Source organism: Silurus aristotelis, assembly GCF_946808225.1.
Source record: "Silurus aristotelis genome assembly, chromosome: 9".
NCBI lineage: Eukaryota > Metazoa > Chordata > Actinopteri > Siluriformes > Siluridae > Silurus > Silurus aristotelis.
This window is the reverse complement of record NC_139582.1, coordinates 22,565,018-22,582,655: the sequence shown is the minus strand read 5'-3', so window position 1 is coordinate 22,582,655 and position 17,638 is coordinate 22,565,018. Positions and strand designations below refer to the sequence as shown.

Below are 17,638 nucleotides of genomic sequence, written 5' to 3'. Positions count from 1 at the left end.
CCAGAACCGCTCTACTGAGGATGCCTTCACACAACGATGACCCACCTGGACTACAGAAAATTGAAATATGCAAAAATGCTGTTTGTGAACTACAGCATTCAACACCATAATTCCCTCCACGCTTACCTCTAAGTTGGAGGTCCTGGGACTCAGCTTGCCGCTGGAGCTCCTCAGGGTTGTGTTTTAAGCCCCCTGCTGTATTCACTGTACACACATGACTGTGTGACCAGTTCCAGCTTCACCACCATCAAGTTTGCTGAGCACACTGTTGTGGTGGGCCTGATCTCTAACAACGATGAGACAGCCTTCCTACAGGAGATAAAAAATCTGGACAATCTTCTGCTGAAGATCTTCAGCAAGACCTAGGAGTTGATAGTGGACTTCAGCACCAACTGCTAAACATCAACGGGACCCCAGTGGAGAGAGTGGACAGTTTCACATACATAGGCGTTCACATCACACAGGACCTTTCTCGGTTCTGTCACATCTACACCCTGTTGAAAAAGGCCTGGCAACTTCTGTACCGTCGGAGATGCTTAAGGGGCTTTACACTACCCCCTCAGGTGCTAAGGACTAGCATACGGGTAACATCACTTCCTGGTTTGGGAACAGCACCATGCAGGACAGGCGTGTGGGTGGTGTGGACAGAGGGTGGTGTGGTCAGCTGAACGTACCATCCGCACCGAGCTCCCTAACCTGCAGGACATCTATAGCATGCGGTGCCGGACCAGGGCAGGAAGATTGTGAATGACCTTAGCCATCTCAAAAATTGACTCTTTTCTCTGTTCAGTTCAGGAAAGCGCTTCCGCGCCTAGAAAGCAAACACAGAGACAATGAGGAGAAGCTTTTTCCTGCAAGCTATTTAGTGTGTAAAACAGGAAACACCCAGGGACTAGTACTGGACCTCTCTTTTGCGTCTTCACTTTATTTCTTCACTGCACAATTATTTCTGCACTTTTTCTTAATTTTATATGACATCTTAACTCTCGACTGACACTTCAACTCTGAACTTGCACAGCACAGTGTCACTTTATACCACACTATACTGCACATGGACATTTCAAGTACAATCACACTAAATTACTTTAATTTATACTCTGTCAATATCTGCCATACTCATCCATCCCTTTTTAAAGATCATGTATATACATATATATTTCTATACTTTATACTTGAATGTATGCTTATATTTTATTTCTTTTTCATGTTTAAATGTTAGACAGTTGTGTAAAGTATTTCACTGAATGTCGTACTCTGCATGTATATGTATGTGACAAACAAAACTTTAAGTCACAACAGACCCGACAACAACATTCAAAGAACTCTAGGCCTCACTTGCCTGAGTTAAGGTCAGTGTTCATGACTCCACCATAAGAAAAAGACTGGGCAAAAATAGTCTGCATGGCAGAGTTCCAAGAAGAAAACCGCTTCAAAGCAAAAAGAATATAAAGGCTCATCGCAGTTTTGCCAGAAAACATCTTGATGATTCCCAAGACTTTTGGGAAAATATTCTGTGGACTGACAAGACAAAAGTTGAACTTTTTGGAAGGTGTGTGTCCTATTACGTCTGGCATAAAAGTAACACCGCATTTTAGTGGACGGACATCATACCAACAGTAAAATATGGTGGTGGTAGTGTGATGGTCTGGGGCTGTTTTGCTGCTTCAGGACCTGGAAGACTTGCTGTAATGAATGGAACCTTGAATTCCTACCTTAAATAGGTGGTTCATGCTCGAAAACCCTCCAATGTGGCTGAATTACTACAATTCTTCATAGATGAGTGGACCAAAATTCCTCCACAGCGCTGTAACAGACTCATTGCAAGTTATCGCAAATGCATAATTGCAGTTGTTGCTGCTAAGGGTGGCCAAACCAGTTATTAGGTTTAGGGGCAAACACTGTTTTACACAGGGTCCTGTAGTTTTGGATTTTGTTTTCTTCCAAGAATAAATACCTTCATTTAAAAACTGCATGTTGTGTTCACGTGTTATCTTTTACTAATATTTCAATTAATTTGATGGTCTAAAACAGTGTGACAAACATGCAAAAAAATAAGAAATCAGGAAGCACTTTTTCGCACCACTGTATGTGTACATTTATATATACAGTACAGACCAAAAGTTTGGACACACCTTCTCATTCAAAGAGTTTTCTTTATTTTCATGACTATGAAAATTGTAGAGTCACACTGAAGGCATATTTGACCAAGAAGGAGAGTGATGGGGTGCTGCGCCAGATGACCTGGCCTCCACAGTCACCGGACCTGAACCCAATCGAGATGGTTTAGGGGTGAGCTGGACCGCAAAGTGAAGGCAAAAAGGCCAACAAGTGCCAAGCATCTCTCAGGGAACTCCTTCAAGACTGTTGGAAGACCATTTCAGGCACGGGACAGTTTGGCCCTTGCTGTTCTTAAGGCCATCTTGTCCCCTGCTCTGAAGGCAGTCTCTCTTTGTTTCAGCAGCGCACATACTTTTGCTGTCATCCAAGGCTTCTGGTTGGCGCGCTTAGTGATGGTCTTGGAGATGGTCATGTCATCAACACACTTGCTGATGTAGCTGGTCACTGTTGACATGTACTCCTCCAAGTTGATGGAATCACCGCTGGTTACAGCCTCCCTAAATATATCCCAGTCAGTGCACTCAAAACAGTCCTGAAAAGCAGAGGTGACTTCTGCTGGCCAGGTTTTCACCTGTTTCAGAACCGGTTCAGAGTGTCTGATGAGCGGTCTGTATGCTGGAATTAGCATAACAGAGATGTGTGGTCTGAGTAGCTGAGTTGGCGGCGGGGCTCCGCATGATTGTGAAAAACAAGATCCAGCGTGTTCGCTCCTCTTGTTGCAAAGTCCACATGCTGATGGAGTTTAGGGAGCACAGTCCTGAGATTCGCATTCTTGTGTTCACACAGTGCCTCCTTAGCTTTAGCGCTGGGTTGGAATTTACACTCCGACAATGAAAACAGTGGTGAATTTACATGGTTAATAAAACGGTCTGCATCTTAGTCACAAACTCGCTGAACTGTCTGATCTCGTCTGAACTCTCGCCGTGTGGTCTGCTGGAATCGCATGTAATCCCGTTTATTGTCCAGGGAGCAGACCTTTAAAAGAAGAATGGACGGGAGAGCCGGCCAGCCAGGGTTAGCATTTAGCCTAGCACGGACACCCGCTGCCTGCTCTGCTTCCGCTTCCTCGAGCAGCGCTTCCTACATCCCCTCTCCCGGCCACCAGCATCAGGTAACATTGAGGGCTGGGGGCCTGGTCTTTGTGGCCGAGATCGCAGCAAGCTTAGGTTGCGAAGGTTCTTGATTAGCAGATTAGTGGTTGCAGATTAGTGGTTGCATGATTCCTGTACTGGAAAATTCCAGTCTGTGTTGAGATATCTACAAAGATTTTGAGTCACTCTTGAAAGGGGGTACCATTGTCACTATCAATTGCTTCTGGATTTGCATACCTAGGTATGATGTTAATGGCAGTGTCTGCATTACCTTTAGAACAGGGGTGTCAAACTCAATTGCACAGGGGGCCAAAACTCAAAGCACACTTTAGGTCGTGGGCTGAACAGGAAAAACATTTATTGAACACAATAAAACTAAATGTTTTTTGAACATGAATAGAAACATACAGATATATTATTCCAGAATAAATAAATTTTAACTTTTAATAACTTAAATAATATCCTGTCAAAATTATACAAGTTAGAAATATGAACATGCTGAAAAACCTGAAAAAATAAATAAACATTGTGCATTTAAGTAAACGTTAAAATAACAACAAATCAAAACAATCTGTTTTCTTTGCTCTTGTGCCATTAAAAAAAATAAACTTAAACTTTAAATTTTGCTCTTCATAAAAATATCTCCTGTCAAACACAAGACATCGCAACACCTTTATCATGCAGCTCTTCAGAAACTCTCCCTCGGTAAATGGCCGAGCTGATTTGCCTCTAATTTTTCTCTCAGTAAACATTTACTCAACTTTTCTCTTTGCCATTGTGAGGGGCTTCACACTAACTTTACAATAGGGTTGTATACATCAACAAATGCTTGACTTGATTGATGCTGGAATGTTCCCAGGTAGCCTAGCATTCAGCAAGGCAGCTGAAGCGCTGTATTATGGGATCTGTAGTTTGTGTGTTATCAGCGCTTCATATCGCCGGGCCATTAATAACAATAATAATAGATCTATAAAAACATGATCTTGCGGGCCCGATATAATTGTTCATCGCCCAGATGTGGCCTGCGGGCCTTGAGTTTGACACATATGCTTTGGAACATGAATTGAGTAGTAACTTAGCAGTTTTGGTGATCAATGAAAAAATGCTTGTTGATATTATTAAATACACCATTTCTTAGGCATGTGAAACAACATGAAAATGACACACAAGGAATGGAAGAAAATAAACAGGGAAGTGCAATGTGGCCCAGAGGGCAGCAAATCAGTCTATTCACACCTGAGGGGAAAAAAGATCTCAGATTGTTTAAAACATAAGGTCCTAGGAGTAGTCTATGTTTGTTAAATAAGACAAATGTCAAAACAAAATGTGACTGAGCAGAGAAGACACTGTACCTGTATTGTGAACAAAGAGTGAGTGTCTGCACTCTAAGGCTGCGTTTTCGCCCTTATCATCAGCTAAGGAATTATAGCAATCCATTTCTAATTCCCCTGGTTGTAACCTTTGACCTATCAATGGCAAGCCTCTTGGGTAACATTTAAGCTTCTATTAGAAACCAGTGTTGCATGTGAGAGAGGCATTATTATCAAAAGTCTTGACAGCCAGAGCTAAAAGATAAGGTAAGAAGTGAGCTTTGTGTACAATATAACAAACTGAATAGCCACATAGGGTAGACAGCTGGACTACACTATATTAGTGATGCGTTTAATGGTAATATTAAGTGTGGTGCATAAGCTTCATGACCTGGGAGATGCTGGACAGTCATGTGCTGTGTCTGAATATTATTATGTACTTGTATAGCACATGCATTACAAGCAATAGTGAAAGTACAACCCTTTCAGCATCCTAGACCAATAGAGCAGAAGCTGTGACTGATTATAGACATACCTTAAACTACAGCATCTAGAGATTTAGATTTAGATTTAGTGTAGATAAGCTACTGGCTGGTAACCTCCACCATGCTTACAGGCCAAAATCCCCATAGCTATGCCTCCATATTTGTTGATATAGAAAGTGAATAAACCATTGTGAGGCAGGTCTAAATCTGAAGCAGAGCTCAGGGATTGTTTGAGATAACCAAAAGTGTTCATAATTGCTTTTGTCCAATTAATATCATCTGGCATATGCTTCACTGCAGAACTGGTGCAACACGCATGTCATGATGGTAGTGCTCGATTATCACAACAGAGGAAAAACAAAGATTAGGTAGAGTACTGAGAATAAGTTGACCTTGTTCAAAAGATAAACCGAAAGTTGACTTTGAGTAAGAAAGTTTTAGGACAGTTGACAGGAACATCTTTTTCTACCTATTTAATGCATGAATTTAATGTAGGCTTTAGGAAACAGTTGCCCTTAGGTTGTATTTCCATGCTTCATCACTAGAGGGAGATTCACAGTATACCATTCATGATAATTTACCTCTGTGACATCACCGCTTTTCACTGAGTGCTAGAAGGCCAGAACACTTAGCAGCAGCCCAGCGATCACACCACACATGAATCACAAACCCAGTAAAGTTTAAGTGTTCTATATCCTGTACCATGTTTTTACTGACACACTGGGGCAAGTACAATCTCTGTACAATGGATAACCTTCCTTACATTTAATCTTTTGAGCCAGATAGTAAACTTCCTTACATTTTGGTCCTTTGAGCCAGATAGCCAAACTTCCTTACATTTTGGTCCTTCAAGCCAGATAGTGATCCTTTCTTACAGGCTCACTGTATTGTAGGCACATAAGATTAAGATTGCTTTGTTTCTTTCTACAAACTTTTACCAGTGCCTGGGAAGATTACAATAACAAAATTTATCATGATTTCTACCCTATTGAGAAAGCTGGTATTAGTGTCCACTATATAAAAAAAAAAAAATATATATATATATATAGATTTGGCATTTTTGGTATTATCAAATGCACCAGTTAATAATAATTGTCTGATCCTGGAGGCGACATCAGTCATAGCTTGGAGCCGCTGTGTAGTAACTCTAAGTTGCTGTGCATGTTATTAAAACATTTATTCATAAACAGTTGTAAGTGTATGCTTACAAGTAAACTCAAATTGCTTTACCACTCTCTCCTAAAGCGAGTCTCAAATGCACTCAGAGGCTCATTATATTTCCTGCTCTGCATTATCTGCATGTGGATGTTCTTGCTGACTCTGTGCTCCAGTGTTTAGAAAGTTCAACATAAAATTAATCCAAATGATCATCTTAACTTCAAAGATAGCGAGGGTCAATGTTAGTACTCCTAGTCAATTATCACTGATGACTGGGGTAGCGATAATTCAAATATTCAGTAATATCAGTTTTGAGCACCTTCAAAAGGTTGCATTGTAAATTAGAATTTTAGAGTTTATCATGTGTGCTGTTTTAATAAATCTACAAAAATGTAATGCAAGGCATCACAAATGGTTTATTCTTTGACATACTAGGTGGATGAATGAATAATTTACTGCCTCACACAAAAGAAGCGGGTAGATTTAGTGCGAGAGGGATATGCTTAAACTCCACCTTAGAGGCAGTTACACCCTAGCAACCCCATTTGTAAATGAAGTAACCCTCAGTTTGGGAACCCCTGCCATTTTGCTTTGTGAGCATAATCTCTCAGCAGCTTTACATGATGTATCTTTAGGACTCTTTTGGCTCTGGGTTGCCATGTGGTTCAGGTCAGTGTCAACGCTGAGGAGGAGCTGAAAAAAATTAAACTCCCAAAAAAGTAAGTATTTTGCAGAGACCACGGCAATGTGTTGTATATAATGTGTTGTAAAACTACTGAACAAATGACATCAAATTAGAGGATTACTCTGGGTCCTCTAAATCAAATTATAAAACTAATCAATTGTTTCTAACATTTCATAGAAAAGTGTTTGAATCTGATATTATGTACACTTTGTTTGAGCATATATAGCTTTACATTAAAATCAGAAACTTACAAAATAATGGTCAGGTTGTTAGGGAATAACATATGGCATGCCATAATCTTTGTTATGCTATTGCTATGCATTGTATTCATAATTTTAAAACTAATCCTGTGCTGCTGTGAAGCTACATGATGTCTAATGGCTACAAGCCCATGCCTTTGGAGCTGTCAGAAGTAAAACTGAGCCCTGCACAAGAGCTTCTTGTTGATAAGTTAGCCGAGAATGGACACAATGTTTGGGCCAAAGATCGTGTCAAACAAGGCTGGACCTATAGCATACAGCAGGTAAATATACCATAATAATAGATCAATATACTAGTCCATTTATTCATATGCCATTTTACTAAAACTTTTACTAAAACTAGTTTTTTTTGTTCTGGCTTTGGGTTTACTATGTTGCATAAGAAACAACAAGAAGTCTTATGTTTTTCCATTCATAAATAGATTTGAAAGATAGATTTATTATCCACGATTCTGGTGCAACCCAATAATAATTTTATAAAAAACCTAAATTTAGCACATTTTGTATGAAATCTTATACAAATTGTCATTGTCATTCATATTGTATAAAATATATGTAAACATTTACAGAATAGTGCACAGATAATATATAGTGTATAAATAATATATAGACACAAAACAGACAACCTGATATAATTTAGCATTTTCATTAGAACTGTAAACTACTTTGTACAGTACACAACATACTTTTTCCATCTGCACAGAGCAGATTGGTATAAAAGAATGGAGACAAAGTGATTATTAGTTTTTTAAAAAGCTGAAACTTTGGCTAGGGAAGTTTTAACATCACAGTTTAGACTGCTGAGCAGGGCAGCAAAACAACGCATAGCTCTCTCTCTAACTCTGTTCAGGATTTGAAAAGCAGGCGCAATCCTCGCCTTGTGCCATATGCATTGCTTGACGAACGCACCAAGAAGTCAAACCGAGACAGTCTGCGTGAAGCCATCCGTACACTAATTGGATATGGCTATAACATCGAGCCTCCTGACCAGGAGGGTGGTGAGTACCAGGGGGATGATTAATCAACCATGTGTTATTTAAGAACATTTTTGCAAATTTATGGTTGTTTTTTTAATTTTATTTTATTTCTTATATTATAGTTATATTAATTATTGTTTGCCATTTATGCAGCTTTAAGCAAGATGCAGTTTACGTAAAACTGACTGTGACTCGTGACATGATTTACACCTGTTACTTTTCAGTAAGAATAGCACTTAATAGAGGATGAAATAACTTTCACAAGCTGAAAAGCAAGCAGTGGAGAGTGCAGAATGTTTTATTTGCCCCATGAGCTGCATCTGGATTGATCATTGAGCATTATCAACTGAATCTGAATGATTGATAGTAAATCCCAAAGTGTCGTCTTTCCAAATTGTGTATGTACGGTGAGGAAAATAAGTATTTGAACACCCTGCTATTTTGCAAGTTCTCCCACTTAGAAATCATGGAGGGGTCTGAAATTGTCATCGTAGGTGCATGTCCACTGTGAGAGACATAATCTAAAAAAAAATCCAGAAATCACAATGTATGATTTTTTAAATATTTATTTGTATGAAACAGCTGCAAATAAGTATTTGAACACCTGAGAAAGTCAATGTTAATATTTGGTACAGTAGCCTTTGTTTGCAATTACAGAGGTCAAACGTTTCCTGTAGTTTTTCACCAGGTTTGCACACACTGCAGGAGGGATTTTGGCCCACTCCTCCACACAGATCTTCTCTAGATCATTCAGGTTTCTGGCCTGTCGCTGAGAAACACGGAATTTGAGCTCCCTCCAAAGATTCTCTATTGGGTTTAGGTCTGGAGACTGGCTAGGCTACGCCAGAACCTTGATATGCTCCTTACAGAGCCACTCCTTGGTTATCCTGGCTGTGTGCTTCGGGTAATTGTCATGTTGGAAGACCCAGCCTCGACCCATCTTCAATGCTCTAACTGAGGGAGGAAGGTTGTTCCCCAAAATCTCGCAATACATGGCCCCAGTCATCCTCTCCCTAATACAGTGCAGTCGCCCTGTTCCATGTGCAGAAAAACACCCCCAAAGCATGATGCTACCAGTAGGGATGGTGTTCTTGGGATGGTACTCATCATTCTTCCTCCAAACACGTTTAGTGGAATTATGACCCAAAAGTTCTATTTTGGTCTCATCTGACCACATGACTTTCTCCCATGACTCCTCTGGATCATCCAAATGGTCATTGGCAAACTTAAGACATGCCTGGACATGTGCTGGTTTAAGCAGGGGAACCTTCCGTGCCATGAATGATTTTAAACCATGATGTCTTAGTGTATTACCAACAGTAACCTTGGAAACGGTGGTCCCAGCTTTTTTCAGGTCATTGACCAGCTCCGATGTAGTACTGGGCTGATTTCTCACCTTCCTTAGGATCATTGAGACCCCACGAGGTGAGATCTTGCATGGAGCCCCAGTCCGAGGGAGATTAACAGTCATGTTTAGCTTCTTCCATTTTCTAATGATTGCTCCAACAGTGGACCTTTTTTCACCAAGCTGCTTGGCAATTTCCCCGTAGCCCTTTCCAGCCTTGTGGAGGTGTACAATTTTGTCTCTAGTGTCTTTGGACAGCTCTTTGGTCTTGGCCATGTTAGTAGTTGGATTCTTACTGATTGTATGGGGTGGACAGGTGTCTTTATGCAGCTAACGACCTCAAACAGGTGCATCTAATTTAGGATAATAAATGTAGTGGAGGTGGACATTTTAAAGGCAGACTAACAGGTCTTTGAGGGTCAGAATTCTAGCTGATAGACAGGTGTTCAAATACTTATTTGCAGCTGTATCATACAAATAAATAGTTTAAAATTCATATATTGTGATTTCTGTTTTTTTTTTTTTTAGATTATGTCTCTCACAGTGGACATGCACCTACGATGACAATTTCAGACCCCTCCATGATTTCTAAGTGGGAGAACTTGCAAAATAGCAGGGTGTTCAAATACTTATTTTCCTCACTGTAGCACACTTTTGTCAGGATTTGCTAACATTTAAATTTAGATAGGTAATTTTCAGCTGAGAGTCCCAAAAGTGGCGGTGCCTTCTAACAGGTTAAGTTGCATGCATGTCAGCTTATGACCAAACAAAATGTTTATATTTATGTTTGTAAATAAAACAGTTTATATATATTTCCATTATATACACTAATTTCTAAAATTCCCTACGGGAAGCTCAAATGGAAATTTTCCAGAAATCTTCCGCCTCTTTGCCACCCTATTTTTCATTTTATGTTTCCAACCCATCAAGTCATTGTTTTTTTCTTCACTTGTTTGTTGCCTTCATGTAATGTTTCCACTCCATCTTGTTTTTTTACTTTTTATACTCTACAGCTGTGTTTATTTTTGTGTGTATAAATAACCCTTTTTGTCCTTTCTTTCATCGCAAAGTATCTCGTTCAGTTCGCTGTGGTTCACCAAACCATTTCATGTCTGACGTTTCCTTGTTCTTTTATTTATTTATTCATTTATTCATTTATTATAATTTTTTTATCTAGCTTTCTGACATATACGTAAAAAAATTGTCCATGACCAATAATCTTTTTTATTGTTTAAGCAGACAAGCAATCAGGTAATATATGACATGGTAAATGTTTACTAAGGTTACTAGCTAGCTAGAAGCTTAGTCTCACTTATTTATACATCAGTACCTAATGCTGTGTTGTGTGGGTCACAGTTGAACCTTTCCTAATTTCTCTTGCTGTCTATCCATGATTGCAGGCCATGTGGTGGAGAGATTAAGCATCGACAAAATTCGTTTTTTTCGTTTGGAGAGGACGTATGCAGTGAAAACAGGGAAATGGTATTTTGAGTTTGAGGTGGTTACTGGTGGAGATATGAGGGTTGGCTGGGCTCGGCCAGGTGTGCGGCCCGACCTGGAACTGGGAACAGATGATCAGGCCTTCGTCTTTGATGGTTATAAAGTGAGTTTTTGATCTATATCTTATTATAAACAGCCCATGTTGTAGCACATGGGTGGCTGACTTATTAAACTATTTAGTGTTAATACAAAAATTTTTTGTGTCAATTCATTATTAACTATTTACCTAATGTGCTATATAAATTAAAGTTACTTTTTTTTTCTCAAATTATAGTACTGGAAATACAGTGCCTAAAAGAAGAATTTTTTTTTTTTTTTTTTTTTTTTTTTATAGTACGGAGAGTGTATTCTGAATATATATGTGAATTGCCCCAATTATTTCACTGATTTGTTAATGTTAAAGATTTTAAATGTTTCTTGAGGTAAATAATGGATAATACAAAAAAGGAACTAAGGCACAGTATGCTGTATGAGACCTTTTTTCAACCTTTTTTTCAGGAGACCCCTATTTAGACATTGACATTTTTAACAACCCCCATGATTCCCAATTCAAACACATTAGCAAACACATTTAATTAAATTTGACAGTCATTTGTATACATTTAAAAAAAAAAAGGAAAATCAGCAAAATGCAAACAATTAGCTGCAACTTGCAACTCTTCATAATTTTTAATATATAGATTTTTCCCCAACAGTTTCCCTTAACCTAATAAACAAATCGCAGCAATAACATTTTAATCTGTTAATGTAAATATCAAACAAATCTTTAAATTTCACTTACTTCACTTACACTAAATGTGTAACAGCATGCAAGGGGTTACAAGGACAGACTTTACTTTTCAGACTCTGCAATTTATCTTATGAACAAAGAACAGATTAAAATTAAAACAAATTAAAATCTGTTAACATGAATATCATTTAATCAGAGAATTCTATTGTATTTTTTTTTTGTATTCTAAAAACTAAGTATACATCAGTTAAAACACAACAATAACTTTTTATGCACAACAATAATTATGTATTGTTGTTTAATTATTTATTGTGCTGTTATAAATAAAATAAATAAAGTAAAATAAAAAAAAGAAAGAAATCGAGTGCACTAGGTGCCACCCCGCTGAAAATTTTGTTGAAAAAAAGAAAATCCAGTACTATAGACAAAGTGAACGTAATCTCAGCTAAAAACAGGGAGATACAGAACAAGAACTGTAATATTTAAAGAATCTGCTGCATTAATATCTGCTAACAACTGCTCAGCATCTGTTGGGTCTTTTTTCAAGAGGATCCTACACACTTGTATTGTTAACCAAAGGAGTTTATGGTACCTTGCTGAATAGGCAGGATTTAGTTGGCAGGCTTCTGGACATTCCATGAGCCTTACACTAAACCAATAATCTGAGCTGTCAACCCAGGGTTTAATTACATTTCTCTTCTATTTTTTGAGAGAATAAACAAATTCTTATTGCCTTTTTATTTGCAAGTTTATAGGTATAATGTAAATTCGGATAACCTGAATAAATTGTTATTGTTAAACCTCTAGGGTCATCGTCTCAATCAGGGCAGTTATTTGTTTGGTCGTTGCTGGCATGCTGGAGATGTGGTCGGCTGCATGATTAACATGGAGGACAAGTCCATGATCTTTACGCTTAATGGAGAAATCCTCATCACAGACAAGGGCTCTGAGCTTTGCTTTGCTGACTTTGATACTGAGGATGGTGAGAGAGAACATCTTATACTTTGTAACACACACAATAAAAAAAATATGTTTAAATTTTAGTTGCTTTCTCACAGTTCACGGTACGCATGCCTGAGGAGAGGAAAATGCTGAAATTGTAGCGAAAGGCAATGTGATTAAAATGTGATAAAAATGTGATTCAGTGAATAAAAATAATTTTCCATTTTTTTTATTTTTTTTATTTTTTTTTTTTATGAAGACTTTGGAAAATCATAGCATAAATAATTTTTACCCTCCAAGTAAAAAAAAAACACTTTGTACTGTAAAAAAAAAATATATATTTTATGTAGACTATGACTGGTATAAAAAAGTAGACAAACAATTATAATTGTACTTTGTTATCTCTAGGATTTATTCCAGTGTGTAGTCTGGGCCTTTCCCAAGTTGGACGTATGAACCTGGGCAAGAATGCCAGTACCTTCAAATATTACACCATGTGTGGACTGCAAGAGGGATTTGAACCATTTGCTGTGAACATGAACCGAGAGGTCACCATGTGGTTTAGCAAGCGCCTTCCTACTTTTGTCACTGTTCCCAAAGATCAGAGTCATATTGCGGTAAGGCCCAACTTCTGCCATGCAAAATATTGCTGAATTAATTAGTGAATTAAATTACAAGTTCATATGTTTTACTGTCCTGTGTTACTTTTACTTTTTTAAAAGCCATGTTCATGCCAAGTCATATCTATACTCTATAGACACTTCATTTACACTACAGCCAGCAATCCCATTTACACAATTGTGTTTAGATCACCTGTTCTTCCAATGCAGGAGTGTTCAAACTTTTCCACAAATGGCTGGTGTGGGTGCAGGTTTTTTCAACCAGTCAATGGCCCTCCTGATAGTCATAGAAAATGAAAATCATTAGATTTAAACAGGTAGAATTTGGTGTGGACTTCCGTGGTTGGAATGAAAACCTGCATCCACACTGGCTCTTTGTGGAAAATATTGGACACCCCTGTTCTAACGGGTTTGTGCTAATATAGTGTTCTACATGTATATAGATTTATCACCTATTTCCTTTTGACCTATTTAATCTTAGTAAACACCATAAAAGACAATAGGTAATAAGGTAATAGGTGAGATGTTGAAGTCAAGATGTTTGCAGGTCACAAGGATCGATAGCACTATTGACAGTCCCCCATGTCTAAAAGTGACTCACAAGACATTTGGGACACAGAACAGCAACACTGACATGGTGTTCTGTCGTCTGAGCATGCCGGTTGAATTCTACTCTACCTACAAGAGTGTCCCTGCCACTGAAATAAATGGGGTACATGAAGAAGAGCCACTCAAACCCAAATACAGGTGAAACTATACTACCTACTATAAGCAGCATTTAATTAATATGTATTCGAAAAGAACTAAGGTCTAATTTACATGACAATTTTGCCAGTGATGTTTAGATTTTAATTCTGACAGTGACATTATTGGCTAATATAGATATGGCTATCTAATAATTGAGCATTAAAAAAAAAACAAATTGCATTAGTATGATATCAGTGTCCTAAAGATGCAGAGCAAAAGTGCTGCGTAATACATCAGATCAAAATCTCATTTCGGTCCGCTACTGGTTTGAGACCCAGTGAGTGAGAAGACCATGATATATGATTTATATATATATTAAAATAATATATTATTCACTAAACCAGGTTGAATGGATGTTTTTTATAACAGCAGTCTGGTGCAAAATATGGAATAAGATGCACAGAAAACATATGGGCATGATGGTCAGGTGTCCACAAAACTCTGGCCATGTAGAGTATCAAAGCCACTACCATCGTTTGTTTCAGCCCATTTTAGAATCTCATAGTTGTGACTAATCTCTAGGTAAATGTTTTAAGTATAATTCAAACAGATAATTAATTTTATTTTTTTTTTTAGATGTTTTTAGACAATTTAATATATATACTAATATATATTGGTCATATAACAACCAATAGTTTTTAACTGTAACATATAATGTAATATACTGTATAAACCAAGTAAAGATGATAAGTTAAATGTTGAAAGAGACATGAGACATGTTTTAGGATGATCTGCTGTAATGGAATGCTTTCTAATGTGTTTAGGTATCCTGTGAAATCTATGAAACATGTGGATGATGGAAGGAGAATTGCCTACAGTAATATAACAACTGTAAGTCACTGGGAGTTACATTTATTTAATTGTTTATACATTATATAAACACACACATACATATATATATATATATATATATATATATATATATATATATATATATATATATATATATATATATATATATATAGGGTTAAGGTTAGGGGTAGGGTGGGTAGTAGTGGGTTTGCTCTGCGTTGTGTGCGTTTTTAAGTAAAAGAGACTCTACACGTTGGTACGATCATCATATGATTTACTTCCAGCTTCTAAGTTCTCTCATCACTCTCATCACTGTATTGAAACAAGAGACACCATCAGACTATATACAGTGAGGAAAATAAGTATTTGAACACCCTGCTATTTTGCAAGTTCTCCCACTTAGAAACCATGGAGGGGTCTGAAATTGTCATCGTAGGTGCATGTCCATGGTAAGAGACATAATCTAAAAAAAAAATCCAGAAATCACAATATATGATTTTTAAACTATTTATTTGTATGGTACAACTGCAAATAAGTATTTGAACGCCTGTCTATCAGCTAGAATTCTGACCCTCAAAGACCTGTAAGTCTCCCTTTAAAATGTCCACCTTCACTACATTTATTATCCTAAATTAGATGCACCTGTTTGAGGTTGTTAGCTGCATAAAGACACCTGTCCACCCCATACAATCAGTAAGAATCCAACTACTAACATGGCCAAGACCAAAGAGCTGTCCAAAGACACTTGAGACCAAAATGTACACCTCCACAAGGCTGGAAAGGGCTACAGGGAAATTGCCAAGCAGCTTGGTGAAAAAAGGTCCACTGTTGGAGCAATCATTAGAAAATGGAAGAAGCTAAACATGACTGTCAATCTCCCTCGGACTGGGGCTCCATGCAAGATCTTACTTCGTGGGGTCTCAATGATCCTAAGGAAGGTGAGAAATCAGCCCAGAACTACACGGGAGGAGCTGGTCAATGACCTGAAAAGAGCTGGGACCACCGTTTCCAAGGTTACTGTTGGTAATACACTAAGACGTCATGGTTTGCAATCATGCATGGCACGGAAGGTTCCCCTGCTTAAACCAGCACATGTCCAGGCACATCTTAAGTTTGCCAATGACCATTTGGATGATCCAGAGGAGTCATGGGAGAAAGTCATGTGGTCAGATGAGACCAAAATAGAACTTTTGGGTCATAATTCCACTAAACGTTTTTGAAGGAAGAAGAATGATGAGTACCATCCCAAGAACACCATCCCTACTGTGAAGCATGGGGGTGGTAGCATCATGCTTCGGGAGTGTTTTTCTGCACATGGGACAGGGCGACTGCACTGTATTAAGGAGAGGATGACCGGGGCCATGTATTGCGAGATTTTGGGGAACAACCTCCTTCCCTCAGTTAGAGCATTAAAGATGGGTCGAGGCTGGGTCTTCCAACATGACAATGACCCGAAGCACACAGCCAGGATAACCAAGGAGTGGCTCTGTAAGAATCATATCAAGGTTCTGGCGTGGCCTAGCCAGTCTCCAGACCTAAACCCAATAGAGAATCTTTAAAGGGAGCTCAAAATCCGTGTTTCTCAGCGACAGGCCAGAAACCGGACTGATCTAAAGAAGATCTGTGTGGAGGAGTGGGCCAAAATCCCTCCTGCAGTGTGTGCAAACCTGGTGAAAAACTACAGGAAACGTTTGACCTCTATAATTGCAAACAAAGGCTGCTGTACCAAATATTAACATTGACTTTCTCAGGTGTTCAAATACTTATTTGCAGCTGTATCATACAAATAAATAGTTATAAAATCATATATTGTGATTTCTGGATTTTTTTTTTAAGATTATGTCTCTCACAGTGGACATGCACATACGATGACAATTTCAGACCCCTCCATGATTTCTAAGTGGGAGAACTTGCAAAATAGCAGGGTGTTCAAATACTTATTTTCCTCACTGTATATATATATATATATATATATATATATATATATATATATATATATATATATATATATATATATATATGTATACACTCACCGGCCACTTTATTAGGTACACCTTACTAGTACCGGGTTGGACCCCCTTTTTGCCTTCAGAACTGCCTAATCTTTCGCATAGGCATAGATTCAACAAGGTACTGGAAACATTCCTCAGAGATTTTGGTCCATATTGACATGATAGCATCACGCAGTTGCTGCAGATTTGTCGGCTGCACATCCATGATGCGAATCTCCCGTTCCACCACATCCCAAAGGTGCTCTATTGGATTGAGATCTGGTGACTGTGGAGGCCATTTGAGTACAGTGAACTCATTGTCATGTTCAAGAAACCAGTCTGAGATGATTCACGCATTATGACATGGCGCGTTATCCTGCTGGAAGTAGCCATCAGAAGATGGGTACACTGTGGTCATAAAGGGATGGACATAGTCAGCAACAATTCTCAGGTATGCTGTGGCGTTGACACGATGCTCAATTGGTAATAATGGACCCAAAGTGTGCCAAGAAAATATCCCCCACACCATTACAACACCACCACTCGCCTGAACCGTTGATACAAGGCAGGATGGATCCATGCTTTCATGTTGTTGACAGCAAATTCTGACCCTACCATCTGAATGTTGCAGCAGAAATCGAGACTCATCAGTCCAGTCAACGTTTTTCCAATCTTCAATTTTGGTGAGCCTGTGCGAATTGTAGCCTCAGTTTCCTATTCTTAGCTGTCAGGAGTGGCACCCGGTGTAGTCTTCTGCTGCTGTAGTCTATCCGCCTCAAGGTTCGACGTGTTGTGCGTTCAGAGATGCTCTTCTGCATACCTCGGTTGTAACGAGTGGTTATTTGAGTTACTGTTGCCTTTCTATTAGCTCGAACCAGTCTGGCCAT

The 17,638-nt window shown here is 38.5% G+C and overlaps 2 protein-coding genes across 2 annotated transcripts in view; one reads left to right on the top strand and one right to left on the bottom strand.

Moving 5' to 3' along the window:
- The window catches only part of LOC310731139 (ryanodine receptor 3), a 417,468-nt gene that overhangs the window by 173,598 nt on the left and 226,232 nt on the right, over positions 1-17,638 (top strand). The window contains 8 exon segments of the mRNA XM_083550556.1: positions 6,798-6,881; positions 7,211-7,370; positions 7,958-8,105; positions 10,830-11,032; positions 12,467-12,641; positions 13,010-13,218; positions 13,769-13,939; positions 13,942-13,968. Coding sequence (XP_083406682.1) covers positions 6,798-6,881; positions 7,211-7,370; positions 7,958-8,105; positions 10,830-11,032; positions 12,467-12,641; positions 13,010-13,218; positions 13,769-13,939; positions 13,942-13,968 — 1,177 coding nt within the window.
- The window catches only part of LOC310731127 (uncharacterized protein), a 146,811-nt gene continuing 130,804 nt past the window's right edge, over positions 1,632-17,638 (bottom strand). Inside the window, exon 2 of the mRNA XM_083550541.1 lies at positions 1,632-1,671. The gene's annotated coding sequence lies outside the window, so the exon portion shown is untranslated. The remainder of the gene's footprint in view (positions 1,672-17,638) is intronic.